A 13,088-nucleotide genomic window follows, 5' to 3' on the forward strand; every position below is an offset into this window, starting at 1 on the left:
AATCGCAAATACGACTATCAGCGTGCTAAATGCGAAGATCCTGTGCTTATCCGGGCCTGGTTTAAACGCGTGCAAGATATTAAGATATAATATGGAATTCTTGATGAAGACACCTGGAATTTTGATGAGACCGGCTGCCAAATGGGTGTTATTGCAACTGCCCGGGTTGTTACTGGAACAGACCGTGCCGGCCGGCCTAGGACTGTACAGCCGGGCAATCGAGAATGGGTTACAATTATCGAATGCATTAATGTAATGGGGGTTGAAATTCCACCCCTAGTTATCTTTGAAGCAATAATGCACTAAGCCGCTTGGTACGAGGTTATTCCAAAGGAATGGTTAATCGGCGTTAGTGAGAATGGCTGGACAACAAATGAAATTGGCCTTGCCTGGCTAAAACTATTCCATAAGTATACAAAAGATCGCACAGTTGGCACGCATCGGATGCTTGTATTGGACGGCCACGATAGCCATATGAACCCCGAATTCGACCAATTCTGCCTGGATCACAATATTATTATTGTCTGCATGCCTGCACATTCATCGCATCTGCTGCAGCCCCTAGATGTTGGCTGTTTCTCCGTGCTAAAGCGGTCCTATGGACGCCTGGTTGAACAGATTATGGGCCACGGTGTCAACCACATCGACAAACACGAATTCCTACCTATATATAGGCAGGCCACGCAGGAGGCACTACATACAGGCAATATACGGGCGGGATTTGCAGCTACTGGCCTAGTTCCATACAACCCCGATCGTGTGCTATTATTGCTGCATGCCGGATATTACACGCCGCCACCCCCCTCTCTACGGCCACAATCAAATAGATCCTGGACAGCCGAAACACCCCATAATGTCGCCGAGCTACAAAAGCAGACAGCCCTGCTAAAGCGCTATCGCCAGCGGCGTATGCATAGCCCACAAAGTCCAGCAGAACAGGCCCTTGGCCAAATTATCAAGGCGTGCGAAACAGCAATGTTAAACGCCGTGCTGCTTGCAAGCGAAAATGAGAAGCTGCGCATAGAGAATTAGCGCCAGAAACAAAAGAAGGTAAGGAAGCGCACGTATATAGCTAGAAAGGGTATTCTATTAGGTGAAGAAGCAGCCGATCGTGCACAACCTGTATAGGAAGGGGCAGCAGAGGAGGCAGCAGAGCCACCGGCCGAGCGGCCATAGCGAGCAAAACCTAGGTGCAGCATGTGCGAATCAACAGAACACAATGCACGTACGTGCCCTAGGCGGCAGGCAGCTAGCTAGTATGTAGCTGCATTAAATATATTTGTTCGTGGTGGAGTAATTCGGAATATTTGGCCTCGGTAGCGTGGTTGGGTGGGCCACTAGCTTGTGCGGGCCACTAACTTGTGGATTACGTTAGCGTGTTTTTCTACCTTATGTAATCAGTCTTCGAACCTTCCTAGTTATACATTCCCATCACAACAACAACATTATCACAACACAACATCCTCATTCCCGCCATGGACAATCCTCACCAGCCTGGCCCGCAGCCCGACTTCGATGCGGTCGCACAGTCGTTCAAGGATGTCGCTGAGAATATGCAGCTTTGCAATAACCTGCCGCAAATACAGCTCGCGGAGATAGCTCGTACGGGCTTCGCCGAGATGAGAGAGGGGTTCGCCGAGATGAGACGGGAGTTCGCATCTATCCGTATCGAGTAAGTGTGCACCATGCCTATGACCCTGTCTTCCCCGTCTACATTGCTGACGTTGCATCGCAGCATGTACAATCAGCAAGTGCGCATCGAGAATACCCAGCGACATCTCGAGCACATCGACCTCCTTCCACTCCGCTCCTTCATACTAGCTCCCCCGCAGGATATCCCAGACTTCCCCGCTTCGGCTGCAGCTGTTGATGCGATGAATGCAACTGCACTAAACGCGTTGCTGCAGCATTTGCAGCAGCCTATACGGGGAACGGTGGCAGAGAAAAAGAAGGTGGTCAAGAGACAGGTTGGGATATACATTGTCCGGACGGCAACGCAGGTGTAGTAACTAGAGTCTCTCCTTAGGTTTCGGGAGAAAAATGGCGTTATGGAATATAGAGTGCAGGTCTTCGAGTTCGGTACTAATAACGTACTCTACTACTCTATCCCTATTAGGGGCGGCCTAACAAGTTTTTATACTGTCTAAAATGATTAGTGCAAGGTGTTAAACATTTACCTCCGTGCTTAAACGCTGCTCCGAGCTGGCTTCAAGCCGGCGTGGAACCATGCTACTAGACAGAACCTTTAGCATGCTTACGCAAGGCCGGGGCTATGCTCTTAGCATTGCAGGAAAAAGCCCTCATAAAACGGCGTTACAAACGTCCATTTTCAGAGGGGTATTTACTAGAAACCCGCGTTTATTTGTAAAGTAGTTCGAGGTAACTCCCCTTAGGTTTAGGCAGTACTTCTCTTCCGGCTTAGCGTATTTTTCCACCTTTATGTAATTAGGGTTCGGTAAGCGGTGCGTAAGGCTGGCTAGATAAGTAGAAAAGTCCAAACCGCTTCCTCCAATGAAAGCGTCTCAGGAAAAGTCTTACCCTTGCACTCTGGGCAGTCCTAGTCCGGTTCATCCTCATGTGCAGCACGTGCAACTTGTCTTTAGTATAGATGGCACGTCGTTCTGGCTGCTTTAGCAGGGATATATCTATCTAAGTCCAGACCGCTCGTTTGTGCGGCAACGGGAAGCTGCGTTTGCCACGTGTCCCACTCTCATCACCATCCTTACGTGTCAGCTCGTGAGCCCGTGACAATGTTGCAGAATAAGGAAAGAGTACGGAGTATGTCTTGCTGCCTCTTCTGCAGCACATTGTAGGCACGAGTTAGGGCGACGGAGAAATATTCGGTAACCTCTCAGCTCACCAACGTGAAGGTGACTCCGCCACACTCAATATGGCATCCCATCTCGAGGCAGGATTTCCGGCCGTGAGGAATATATTGAGGCTATGGTACCTTTCCAACCGGAGAAGGCCGGTAGTCGAGATAGTCGCCCGACCAGGCTGAAGTTCGAGGCTTCCATTAAGGCGCGTCGAATGTGGACACCGAGACGTGTTGCAGACAGTCCAGAGGGATTCCCAGAGTTGGTAGAATCCGAAACGGCGACAGTAGAAAGAGTCGCGCCTACCACTCGTTTCTACGCTTGTAGTTACGAGAAAGCTGTCTTCTCTTTCGCCTACCATGAGTCGACCGAATTCGAAGGGAAGAGAGCATTCGAATTTCACCTCACCCGGAAAGGTTGCGGTTGCTTTTTGGGACGGGAGGGTATTCCACCCTTTTGCAAGTTTTCCCGGAGATGCAGAGGGCGAAGCTACAGGCAATGTACCCTACTTCCTGGATAACCTTTTCTCTTCCAGTTTTTCTTGGAATAAGTCCTGATGACTCGAGGACAGTCTTCCATATCCCCCTTGCTGGTCTTTTGAAGTTCCTGCTGATGCTTCCGGCCATTGGATCTTCTTTCATTTCGAAGAGCTCGTCTCTCGTGCTAGAGGAAAATAGCGTAACTGATGGCTTGACCGAGGGGAAGGGAACCACTCGTTCTGCCCATTGGTCGTGAGGAATGTTCCTGTATATCAAAACTTGGTACCGGAATTCGTCTTTTTGTGGAAAGCGCATTTCTTCGTACTCTCTATTTGTGTCATGGTAGAATCTTACAGCAACATGAAGTCCCAGTAAGAAATGTGCCCATACGACGATGGCGCAGGTTCCCTCACAAGTCTCAATCATGACAAATCGGTCTTCCGGAAGCGTTTGAACCAATGGCAGGGTGATTATGAGCCCTTGGAGTACTCTGGGCGGTATTGTCGATTCCGTCTCGAACGCATCACAGCCCAGAACTGACCCAACTGCGAGCAGCTGCATCCGCCAATTTCATTGATATGCTGTGGTTTGGTTTTCGCATGCTAGAAGACCATTATAAAATTGCGGCATGGGGATTAGTACGATATCTGTACTGTTCCGAAGGGCGTACTACTATAAAGAACTAAAATAGGAACTAGTCCGGGCTGCTGTACTATTACAAAGGCGAACTATTACAAGATAGCATAGTTCATACTATTACTAAGAGTCTACCAGTACAAAAAGGGAAGAGGAGCCCAAACGGGCTTCTCATAACGTACTATTACGAAATTGTGGATAATTGCCCCAGTACAAACCGTAGACGTAGGACAAGCGGTTCGACCTGTGAAATTTTGCAAAACAAGGCGTAATTGGTTCATAGTAGTGCTTTGGCAGTGTGCCCTCAATCTAAGTAGGTAGATGCGATTTGGACTCTCTTGTTCTAGTGACAAAGGGAATCACGATAGCTCTACGTCAAGGCCCCCTCCGCGTCCCCTCTACGTCTAACAAAAAAGGCAGTGGCGCGGTTAAAACCGGGAGTATTTGCTACATTTCTCCCAAAATGGCAACGATGAGGGCGACGCAGAGTAGCGATGGAATTGGCCTGTCGAGCCTCTTTCAGCTCATTATAACGAATATTGAGTGTAGCTTTTCCGGATCAACAAGTGCCTCATCTAGATCCGAAAAAAGCTCGCAAATACGCTCTAGCGACATTGAAACACCACCTAACGTTTGAGCACGTGTGGAGTGTAGATGCTTTCGATGTCAAGCTACAATCATATAAGCCTGTGGAACGATTCCACGGTTGACAACGTTTGAAGTGGATGGACCATCATATGTCCCACCTTCCAGGATGGGAGCCCTGCAACATGCGGGATCTAATGCGGCGCCACGATAAACGTCCATCGGCGAACCACTGTCCCGGTGTCATGTACTCTCCCCCACTCTTGAATAAACCGTGTAGCCGCCATCCTTGCGCGTCTTAGAGCGGGGTCTGGGATTGGACCCCTCCATTGAATTGCGCGTGAAGCTCCGAGCTGCGGAAATTCATCGTCCTAAGTTTGCTGTCGATTATACCCGAAAAGCCACTCCTACGTCATTAAAATAGCAACAATGGGCAAAAAGAGAGTTCTCGTCAGCTATGGTGTTGACATCGATGCGGTTTCCGGATGGTTGGGATCCTATGGTGGCGAGGATTCTACCAGCGATATCAGCAGAGGTGAGGTTGATAAGGAATTCTATTGTGGCATTGGAAGTTCTGACTGAGGAAAACAGGTCTTTGGGCTGGAACGGTAGGCACCCAGCGGTTGCTGAAGCTGTTCGACAAGTACAAGATCAAGGCGACTTGGTTTATTCCTGGTACGAGCTCTCTCCAAGAAGTTAAGACCAATGACTGACTCTACGAAAGGTCATTCTCTGGAGACTTTCCCCGAAGACTGCGCGGCGGTTCGCGATGCTGGACATGAGATTGGACTGCACGGATATACACACGAGAATCCGAAAGACATGACTCTCGAGCAGCAACGGGACGTGCTAGACAAGACGTACAAACTCTTGACTGATTTCTGCGGCAAGCCTCCCCGAGGAAGCGTGGCACCGTGGTGGGAAACAAGCAAAGAAGGAACCGAACTGTTGCTCAGCTACGGTATCGAGTACGACCACAGCATGAGCCACGAGGATCACAAACTGTACTGGCTGCGGACGGGGGACACTTGGACAAAGATCGACTACAGCAAGAAAGCAGAGACGTGGATGAAGCCTCTAGAAAGGGGCCAGGAGACTGGCCTCGTTGAGATTCCTGGGTCGTGGTATATTGATGATCTGCCGCCGATGATGTTCATGAAGAATTCGCCGAACAGTCATGGCTGGGTGAACCCTAGAGATGTTGAAGATATTTGGATGGACCATTTCAACTACTTTTACCGCGAGTACGATGAGTTTGTTTTCCCAATGACGATTCACCCTGATGTCTCAGGGAGGCCGCATGTCCTTCTCATGCACGAGAGGTGTGTCTTTTACCCCTGTTCTCCCCCTTGAGGAAGTCGACTGAATCTGACGAACTTACAGAATCATCGAACACATCAATAAGCACGAGGGAGTCGAATGGGTTACCATGGAGCAAATGTGTGATGACTTCAAGAGCAAAAACACGCCGCCACCCGGTGCTCTGATGCCGGCACCCGCTGGAGAGATCCTGAAGAAACAGAAGGAGGGAACAGCGTAATGCAGGTTTGTCCATAGAACACATTTCTTGCCATGAACACGTCAGCAAACAAACACACCAAATCATAAAAAGCGCGTCGAGTGATGTATCCGGACGCGCTCAGCTCCGACTGAAGCCCGAGAAAGGGTGGAGGAGCTTTGGCCATCGACTCGAACTTCCGCTCTGAAGCTGCAGGGTCTCACACTTCTGCTCCTGCAACCCCCACTTCTGCAATGCCGACCTCACCACCTCCCCCTCTTTACGGCCTCTAGCGTATCGATACTATCAGATCTTAACTTGGCAGTTGATTCGATAAGCCCTGGAGCTTGTCGTTCGTGTCGCCATGCGCCCGCACGTAGCGAGCAGCTCCCTAGTCTGCCTAGTATTTTTCCATAGTTGTAGTCAATGACACGTCTTCCACCACTAATGGCTTTCTTATGAGCTTGTCCATTCTTACATGCTCGAGTAGTGTTTTGACTCCTCCTTTCTAGCATTGCATTTGAGCACTCTTTCTCAATATGGCGCCTCGACCAAAGGTGATGGAGAAGCTGACGCGGGACGATGCTAGCAAGCTTGACGTAAGTTCGCAAACCCGATTCAGATATATCAATACTGCAAGCTGCAATCTGACAACGCCAGATCGTAATCGTCGGAGCCGGCCTCGGCGGCCTCGGTGCAGCCATCGCCCTCCTTCTCGCCGGCCACTGCGTCCATATCCTCGAAGGCGCCTCCCAAATCGGCGAAGTGGGCGCGGGCATCCAAGTCCTCCCCAACAGCTCCCGCGTGCTCATCTCATGGGGCATGGAGCAGGCCCTCGAATCATACGCCACGAAGCCAAAGCAGGCCAACATGCTCGGGTGGAAGGGCAACTACATCTCGCACATGGACTTCCACAAGTATGAGCAAGAGTGCGGGACGCCGTTCTGGGATTTCCATCGTGCCAATCTGCACAAATGCTTGCTGGATCGGGCGGTGGAGCTTGGGGCGGTGCTGGAGGTTAATGCGAGGGTGGTGGATGTGGTTACCGCGGTGGACGAGCGCACAGCGGATGTGGTGATGCAGAATGGGACGAGGAGGACGGCGGACTTGGTGGTGGGAGCTGATGGGATCAACTCAAAGTGTCGGGAGATATTGCTGGGAAAGGAGGATCCGCCGATTTTGACGGGTGATTTGGCGTACAGGCTGTTGCTGAAGACGGAGGATATGATGAAGGATCCGCAGTTGAGGGGATTTGTGGAGGATCCGCAGGTTAATTACTGGATGGGTCCTGATGCTCATGCTGGTATGTCACCTTTCCTTCCGATAGCTCAGCGGTCTAATATTGACGTTTACAGTAAACTATGTTCTGAGAGGCGGCGAATTATTCAACATGGTTCTGCTAGTACCAGATGACATGCCTGCTGGTGCCTCTACACTCGCTGGCAACGTCGAGGAAATGAGAGCGTTATATAAAGATTGGGATCCAAGGTAAGTGGAATCCACTCCTACACTTTCATCGCTAACCGGGCCTAGAATCCCGAAACTGCTCAACCTGTGTCAGTCCGTAGACAAGTGGCGCCTCTGCATCAGACCCACTCTGGAACCGAGCTGGTCTCATCCATCAGGCGCTTTCACTACTCTTGGCGATGCCGTACACGCCACTCTCCCCTATCTCGCCTCTGGGGCTGGCATGTCCTTGGAAGACGGACATGTACTAGGACTGTGTCTTTCACGCTTGACCTCCAAAGCTCCAGCAGAGAAGAAGAAGGCTCTAGCAATCTATGAAGAATGTCGACGGTCTCGAACGGAGAGGATTGTGCAGCGAGGAAATGTGCAACAGCATCTGTACCATGTGCACGATGGACCGAAGCAAAGAGAACGAGACGAGCTACTCCGTGCCTTTGGAGCACGAGAGAACGATGGGGTTGCGCCTACAACAGTGGACCTTGTAGAAGGGAAGGACCCGTTGCCGTGGCGGTGGGGAGGTGTGGGAAAGTGGCTACTGACTTATGACTGCGATAAAGAAGTCGAGGAGCATTGGAAACCTTACGGTGCATCGGAAATGGTGAAAACCCTTGCAGCCCAGCAGAGAGCGCATTTATAGAGCAGTAGATGATGATGTAATGGATATAGTGGTCGGGTACAAAACTCTTGGAGCATCAGTGTTAATTGCACTGCTTCATAGATCTTTGACTAGATCTGAGAGTCGAAGATATCTTCAACTACTTTGACTGCGGTCGAGCGGTAATCGAAGACGTTATAGGGGCGACAGGGGTGGCGCGTCCCGTGACTCGTCAATTTTAGCGCGATCCATGTTTCATCGACTTTTTTCCTCCTCACGATTTCTCCCGCATAGCTGCATCCAAGCACCAAGAGTCAATCCCGCCACCGTTTCTCCTCCATCTTCAATTCCCTCTCTGAATTTCACCATGTATGCCTAGCTCCCTCTCTGGTATTTTAGGAGCCTCCTAACACTGCGCCTCTAGGTTTCTCCTCCGCCGCGCTGCCGTGAGGGCATTGTCCACTCCCTCGACTTCGTTCATCTCGAAGCCGCGGTCAATCACCACATTCACGCCTGCATCATTCAGGCTACGGCAGCAACCCTCGATAAGCTTGACGTTCCAGCGACGTTTCGCCAGCGACGACGTGGAAAAGTCAGAGGAGTTCGCGCAGACCGCAATAGAGGCACCCGTCACAGAAACCGTCACCGAGACCTCCGGGACAGAGACCTCCGCGACAGAGACATCCGAGACTGAGCCCCAGTCGGCAGTCGGTTCCGCTACCGAGTACGTCCAGGAGAAGGCGAGCGATGCGCTCGATGCTCTTGGTCTCGCAGCTGCTTCCAGTGCCGTAGCACCACCGCAGCAATCAAATACGCGTTATAGTAACCCTTTGGCTACCCCAAACAAAGTCATCTACGTCGGAAATTTGTTTTTCGAAGTCACCGAGGATCAGTTGAGGAGAGTCTTCTCCCGCTTCGGCACAGTGGAAGACGTCAGGCTCGTCACCGATGGCAAGGGTCTTAGCAGAGGGTATGGAAGCGGCGCTTCAATAGACACAATCTCTCAGCTAACACGATCAACTCGACAGATTTGGTTATGTCACTTTCGCAGAAATCAACGATGCCACCGCCGCTATCGAAAACCTCAACCAGCAAGTGTTTGAGGGCCGTCGCATGAACGTCCAATACCACATCCAGCGTGAGAGGCCTGCCAGCGTGAGCACCCCGCGGTCGCCTCAGCAGCCCTCCAAGACCCTCTTTATCGGCAATATGTCGTTCGAGATGTCGGACAAGGACCTGAACGATCTCTTCCGCGACATTCGCAACGTCATGGACGTCCGTGTTGCTATTGACAGGCGCACTGGACAGCCCAGAGGCTTCGCCCACGCCGACTTTATCGACGTTAAGAGCGCTGAGCATGCCAAGGGCTTATTGGAGGGTAAGGAGATCTACGGCCGCAAACTCCGGGTCGACTACAGCGGACACTCGACTCAGACTAGAAACCCTACCGCCGAAAGGTAGAGCTTCTGGGGAGTCTGGATGTATATGAAGGTCATGTTTCTGATGGTTAGTGGGGGCCCTGGAGCGGTTCAATCTTTGTGTTACTGTGGTGCCTGGTTGTGGTCCTTTCTACTACCCAAAGGAACTTTCTTGTACAATTCCCAACCTTCCTCTTCTTTTTGGTCATTGTTTTTGTCTTGATAATATTGGGTTGTAAAATAGTAGAGTATCGACGAATGAGCAGCATGGCCTCACCACTCTTTGGGAATTAGAGTACTGTAGAGGGATTTCTGCAGAAGATAAAAAGAATTGAACTTATATCCCAAAGATCAAGGACCCTTCACTTGTTGGCCTCGCGGGTGAACCCTTATAAGGGAGACAAACAATCTGACATGTGATCACGCAAATCTGATAACACTCACCTGGGATGGTCGGCTTGAAGCCCTTACTGTGATACCATAAATGGCGGAATGAGCTTTGATTCACCATGTTTACAGCTTGAGACTGCTGTTGTTTGACATGGAGGATTTGCTAACGCCCATGACATTCACGTTGGGTTCAAACATATTTCTATACTACTTTAGACAGTGACGTCTTCGCCCTTCTATACTGAATACCCAAGCACGCCTTCTCCGTTGTGGTGCATGCGTCTGCTCGTGAATGTAAGCCATTATTGAACCTCGGCGTCGGGCCAACAGAACCGACCTCCAAGCAACCCCACGTTCTGCATTTCACATCATCAACAGTGCCTAGCACCAACCATACACATAACGACACGCCTGCTACGACTCTCCTTTGCCTCTCGAATCCTGATACTCCTCCTCCTCCGCTTTCTCTCCATCCCAAAGTACATACTTAAACACCTCTTGTATTCCAGCTAGCTGTACGACCCTTCGCCACAGCTCTCACGATGTCGTTTATGGGTGGCGCCGAATGCTCGACGGCCGGCAACCCGCTGAGCCAGTTCACAAAGCACGTCCAGGATAACAAGTCGCTGCAACGAGACCGGCTGGTCGGGCGGGGGCCTGGTGGGCTGCAAGAGGGCATGCGGAGTCAGGCCATGGGCGGAGGTCAAGACAATGTAGGTGCATGATTTCGAGCCGTGTAGCGGAGCCATGAGCTCTCCTCGCTATCTCTTTTCCTCTATCGTTACTGTTTAATGTATTACAGCGAGGCATGATGCTAATATACGTATGTACAGATGATGAACGAATTCCTAAACCACCCGAGCCAGCTCCCCCAAGGCCCAAACCCCGCCTCCCCCTTCGCCATGGAGCAGATGCGGCGAGAACTCGAGCGTACAAGCCAGCGGACAGGCTCGCCGGCGTGGGCCGCAGAGTTCGATCCCGGCGTCCAGGGACCTGCGGCTATGGACCCGGGAATGCAGGGCCCCAGGTCGGCGGGGTTCAATCCGGCCGAGTTTGCAAAGTATGAGCACATGAATGCGACCGCGCGAGCGGCGAGTCCGAGCATGGCATCCCAGGCGGGCATGATGGGCTACCAGAGACCTATGTACGGTGGCGGGATGGGCATGGGCATGGGCGGAATGGGTATGGGCATGGGCGGGATGGGCATGATGCAACAACCCTACCAACAGCCCATCCAGGCCGAGGGCAAGGGCAAAGGACGAATGGTGGAGCTCGACGACAAGGACTGGGAAGCGCAGTTTGCGCAGATGGAGTCGACGGACACGAAGGACCTGGATGCGGAGGCCAACGCGGCTATGGAGGCGGAGCTGAACGATATGGACAGGTCAGTTGACAATTTCAGCGATTTCGAGTCTGTCTGGCGCGGAATTCAAGCTGAGGCCCAGATTGGCAGGCAACTTGCCGACGAGGAGAACTTCGTCGATGGCATGCACATGGGCGATCTCGACCAGTGGGAGGGCTTCGACGGCCTGAATACACACAGTGCGATGCGGGATCCGCAACTGGGCGAGTACCTATTCGAGAACGAAAACCTGTTCAAAGACGTGTCGAACCCGTTCCAAGAGGGTGTCCGGATAATGGACGAAGGCGGCAACCTCTCGCTCGCCGCCCTCGCCTTCGAAGCCGCCGTCCAAAAGGATCCTCAACACGTCGAAGCCTGGACGAAGCTCGGCGCCGCACAAGCCCAGAACGAAAAGGAGCAACCCGCCATCCGCGCTCTCGAGCAAGCCCTCCAGCTCGACCCCTCCAACCTCGAAGCTCTCATGGGCCTCGCCGTCTCCTACACCAACGAAGGTTACGACAGCACCGCTTACCGCACCCTCGAGCGCTGGCTCGCAACCAAGTACCCCTCCCTCATCAAAGAACCCCTCTCCTCCGGCGCGGACATCGGCTTCACAGACCGCCAGATGCTGCACGAAAAAGTCACCAACCTCTTCATCGAAGCCGCCCAGCTCTCGCCCTCGGGGGAGCAGATGGACCCCGACGTCCAAGTCGGCCTGGGCGTCCTCTTCTATGGCGCTGAGGAGTACGAGAAAGCCGTCGACTGCTTCGGCGCGGCCCTCGCATCCACAGAGTCCGGCACAACGAACCAGCAAAACCAACTCCACCTCCTGTGGAACCGCCTCGGCGCGACCCTCGCCAACTCCGGCCGCAGCGAGGAGGCCATCGACGCGTACGAGCGCGCCCTCGCGCTGCGCCCGAATTTCGTGCGAGCGAGGTATAACCTCGGCGTCTCGTGCATCAACATCGGCTGCTTCGCCGAGGCGGCGCAGCATCTCCTCGGCGCGCTTGCGATGCACAAGGTCGTGGAGAAGGAAGGCCGCGAGCGCGCGCGGGAGGTGGTGGGCGATGCGGTCAATGAGGTGGAGCTGGATCGCATGATCAGCCAGAACCAGAGCACGAACCTGTTTGATACGCTGCGGCGGGTGTTTAGCCAGATGCAGCGGCGGGATTTGGGGGATTTGGTCGGGCCGGGGATGGATGTGGAGAGGTTTCGGTCTGAGTTTGAGTTTTGAACGCGGGGCGGGTGAGGAGGTGCTGGGGAATGGGGATGTGCCATTTGGGAAGATGGGGCTAGAGTTGGAGAAGGCGAGGGTGTATGCTAAGGAGGAAGAGGAGTTGGGCGACTCCTGCCTCTGGGGCTGGCGAAGCCTAGATGACCGCCGTAACTGTGCTTGGAACCTTCACGGTGGCAGCGACGTATAGGATGAATGTACAGCGGAAAAGGGACGGCGTTTGCATTGCTGGTGTTCTGGGTGCTGGGTGTAAGTATTGGGAGAGACCCCCCCCCGTGTAGATACGGGGCGGATGTAGGAAAGCTGAGCAGATATTGGCTGTAGAAAGCTATGAGATATGACCAGAGGATGGGGCTCAGATGAGCTTGCGGGAGGACTACTTGGAATGCTTAGTGGTGATTATGTGCGATATGTTCGTGTGAAGTCAGCGGGCGGCGTTCAACAAGCGAATATCGACGTAGAAGTCGAAGAGTCCTTTGACGTCAGCTTCAACCTATCGAAGCACCCCTCAACTTTTCGTCGCGGATACGACATCTATTCCTCCACGCCCGTGGCCTGATTCTCACACTCATGACACTTCGTTCCCCACAGACTCTAGGTGACTAGTCTTTTCCGCATCCCTCTGCCG

At 52.6% G+C, this 13,088-nt stretch overlaps 5 protein-coding genes across 5 annotated transcripts; all 5 read left to right on the forward strand.

Annotated features, from left to right (window-relative positions):
• Positions 1–1,475: 1,475 nt before the first annotated feature.
• BDZ99DRAFT_523528 (uncharacterized protein) lies at positions 1,476–2,006 on the forward strand (the record flags this gene model as incomplete). The annotated part of the gene is made up of 2 exons (XM_033725810.1): positions 1,476–1,672; positions 1,736–2,006. The coding sequence occupies 2 exons, from the start codon at positions 1,476–1,478 to the stop codon at positions 2,004–2,006; spliced, it is 468 nt and encodes a 155-aa protein (XP_033573944.1).
• A 2,820-nt stretch (positions 2,007–4,826) lies between these two features.
• BDZ99DRAFT_465731 (polysaccharide deacetylase family protein) lies at positions 4,827–6,120 on the forward strand. Its single transcript, XM_033720620.1, has 4 exons — positions 4,827–5,051; positions 5,108–5,191; positions 5,241–5,838; positions 5,900–6,120. The coding sequence occupies exons 1-4, from the start codon at positions 4,946–4,948 to the stop codon at positions 6,054–6,056; spliced, it is 945 nt and encodes a 314-aa protein (XP_033573945.1). The 5' UTR covers positions 4,827–4,945; the 3' UTR covers positions 6,057–6,120.
• Positions 6,121–6,256: 136 nt separating this feature from the next.
• BDZ99DRAFT_422318 (FAD/NAD(P)-binding domain-containing protein) lies at positions 6,257–8,337 on the forward strand. The gene is made up of 4 exons (XM_033716980.1): positions 6,257–6,613; positions 6,675–7,317; positions 7,370–7,502; positions 7,548–8,337. Exons 1-4 carry the CDS (start codon positions 6,554–6,556, stop codon positions 8,116–8,118), a joined length of 1,407 nt encoding a protein of 468 aa, XP_033573946.1. The 5' UTR covers positions 6,257–6,553; the 3' UTR covers positions 8,119–8,337.
• A 31-nt stretch (positions 8,338–8,368) lies between these two features.
• On the forward strand, positions 8,369–9,869 carry BDZ99DRAFT_465732 (uncharacterized protein). Its single transcript, XM_033720621.1, has 3 exons — positions 8,369–8,445; positions 8,501–9,046; positions 9,105–9,869. Coding segments are annotated over exons 1-3 (981 nt in total). The 5' UTR covers positions 8,369–8,443; the 3' UTR covers positions 9,538–9,869.
• A 418-nt stretch (positions 9,870–10,287) lies between these two features.
• BDZ99DRAFT_448662 (peroxisomal targeting signal receptor) lies at positions 10,288–12,835 on the forward strand. The gene is made up of 3 exons (XM_033718073.1): positions 10,288–10,597; positions 10,718–11,268; positions 11,338–12,835. Exons 1-3 carry the CDS (start codon positions 10,427–10,429, stop codon positions 12,458–12,460), a joined length of 1,845 nt encoding a protein of 614 aa, XP_033573948.1. The 5' UTR covers positions 10,288–10,426; the 3' UTR covers positions 12,461–12,835.
• Positions 12,836–13,088: the final 253 nt, after the last annotated feature.

The sequence above is a fragment of the Mytilinidion resinicola genome, assembly GCF_010093595.1.
Source record: "Mytilinidion resinicola strain CBS 304.34 unplaced genomic scaffold BDZ99scaffold_15, whole genome shotgun sequence".
NCBI classification, from domain to species: domain Eukaryota; kingdom Fungi; phylum Ascomycota; class Dothideomycetes; order Mytilinidiales; family Mytilinidiaceae; genus Mytilinidion; species Mytilinidion resinicola.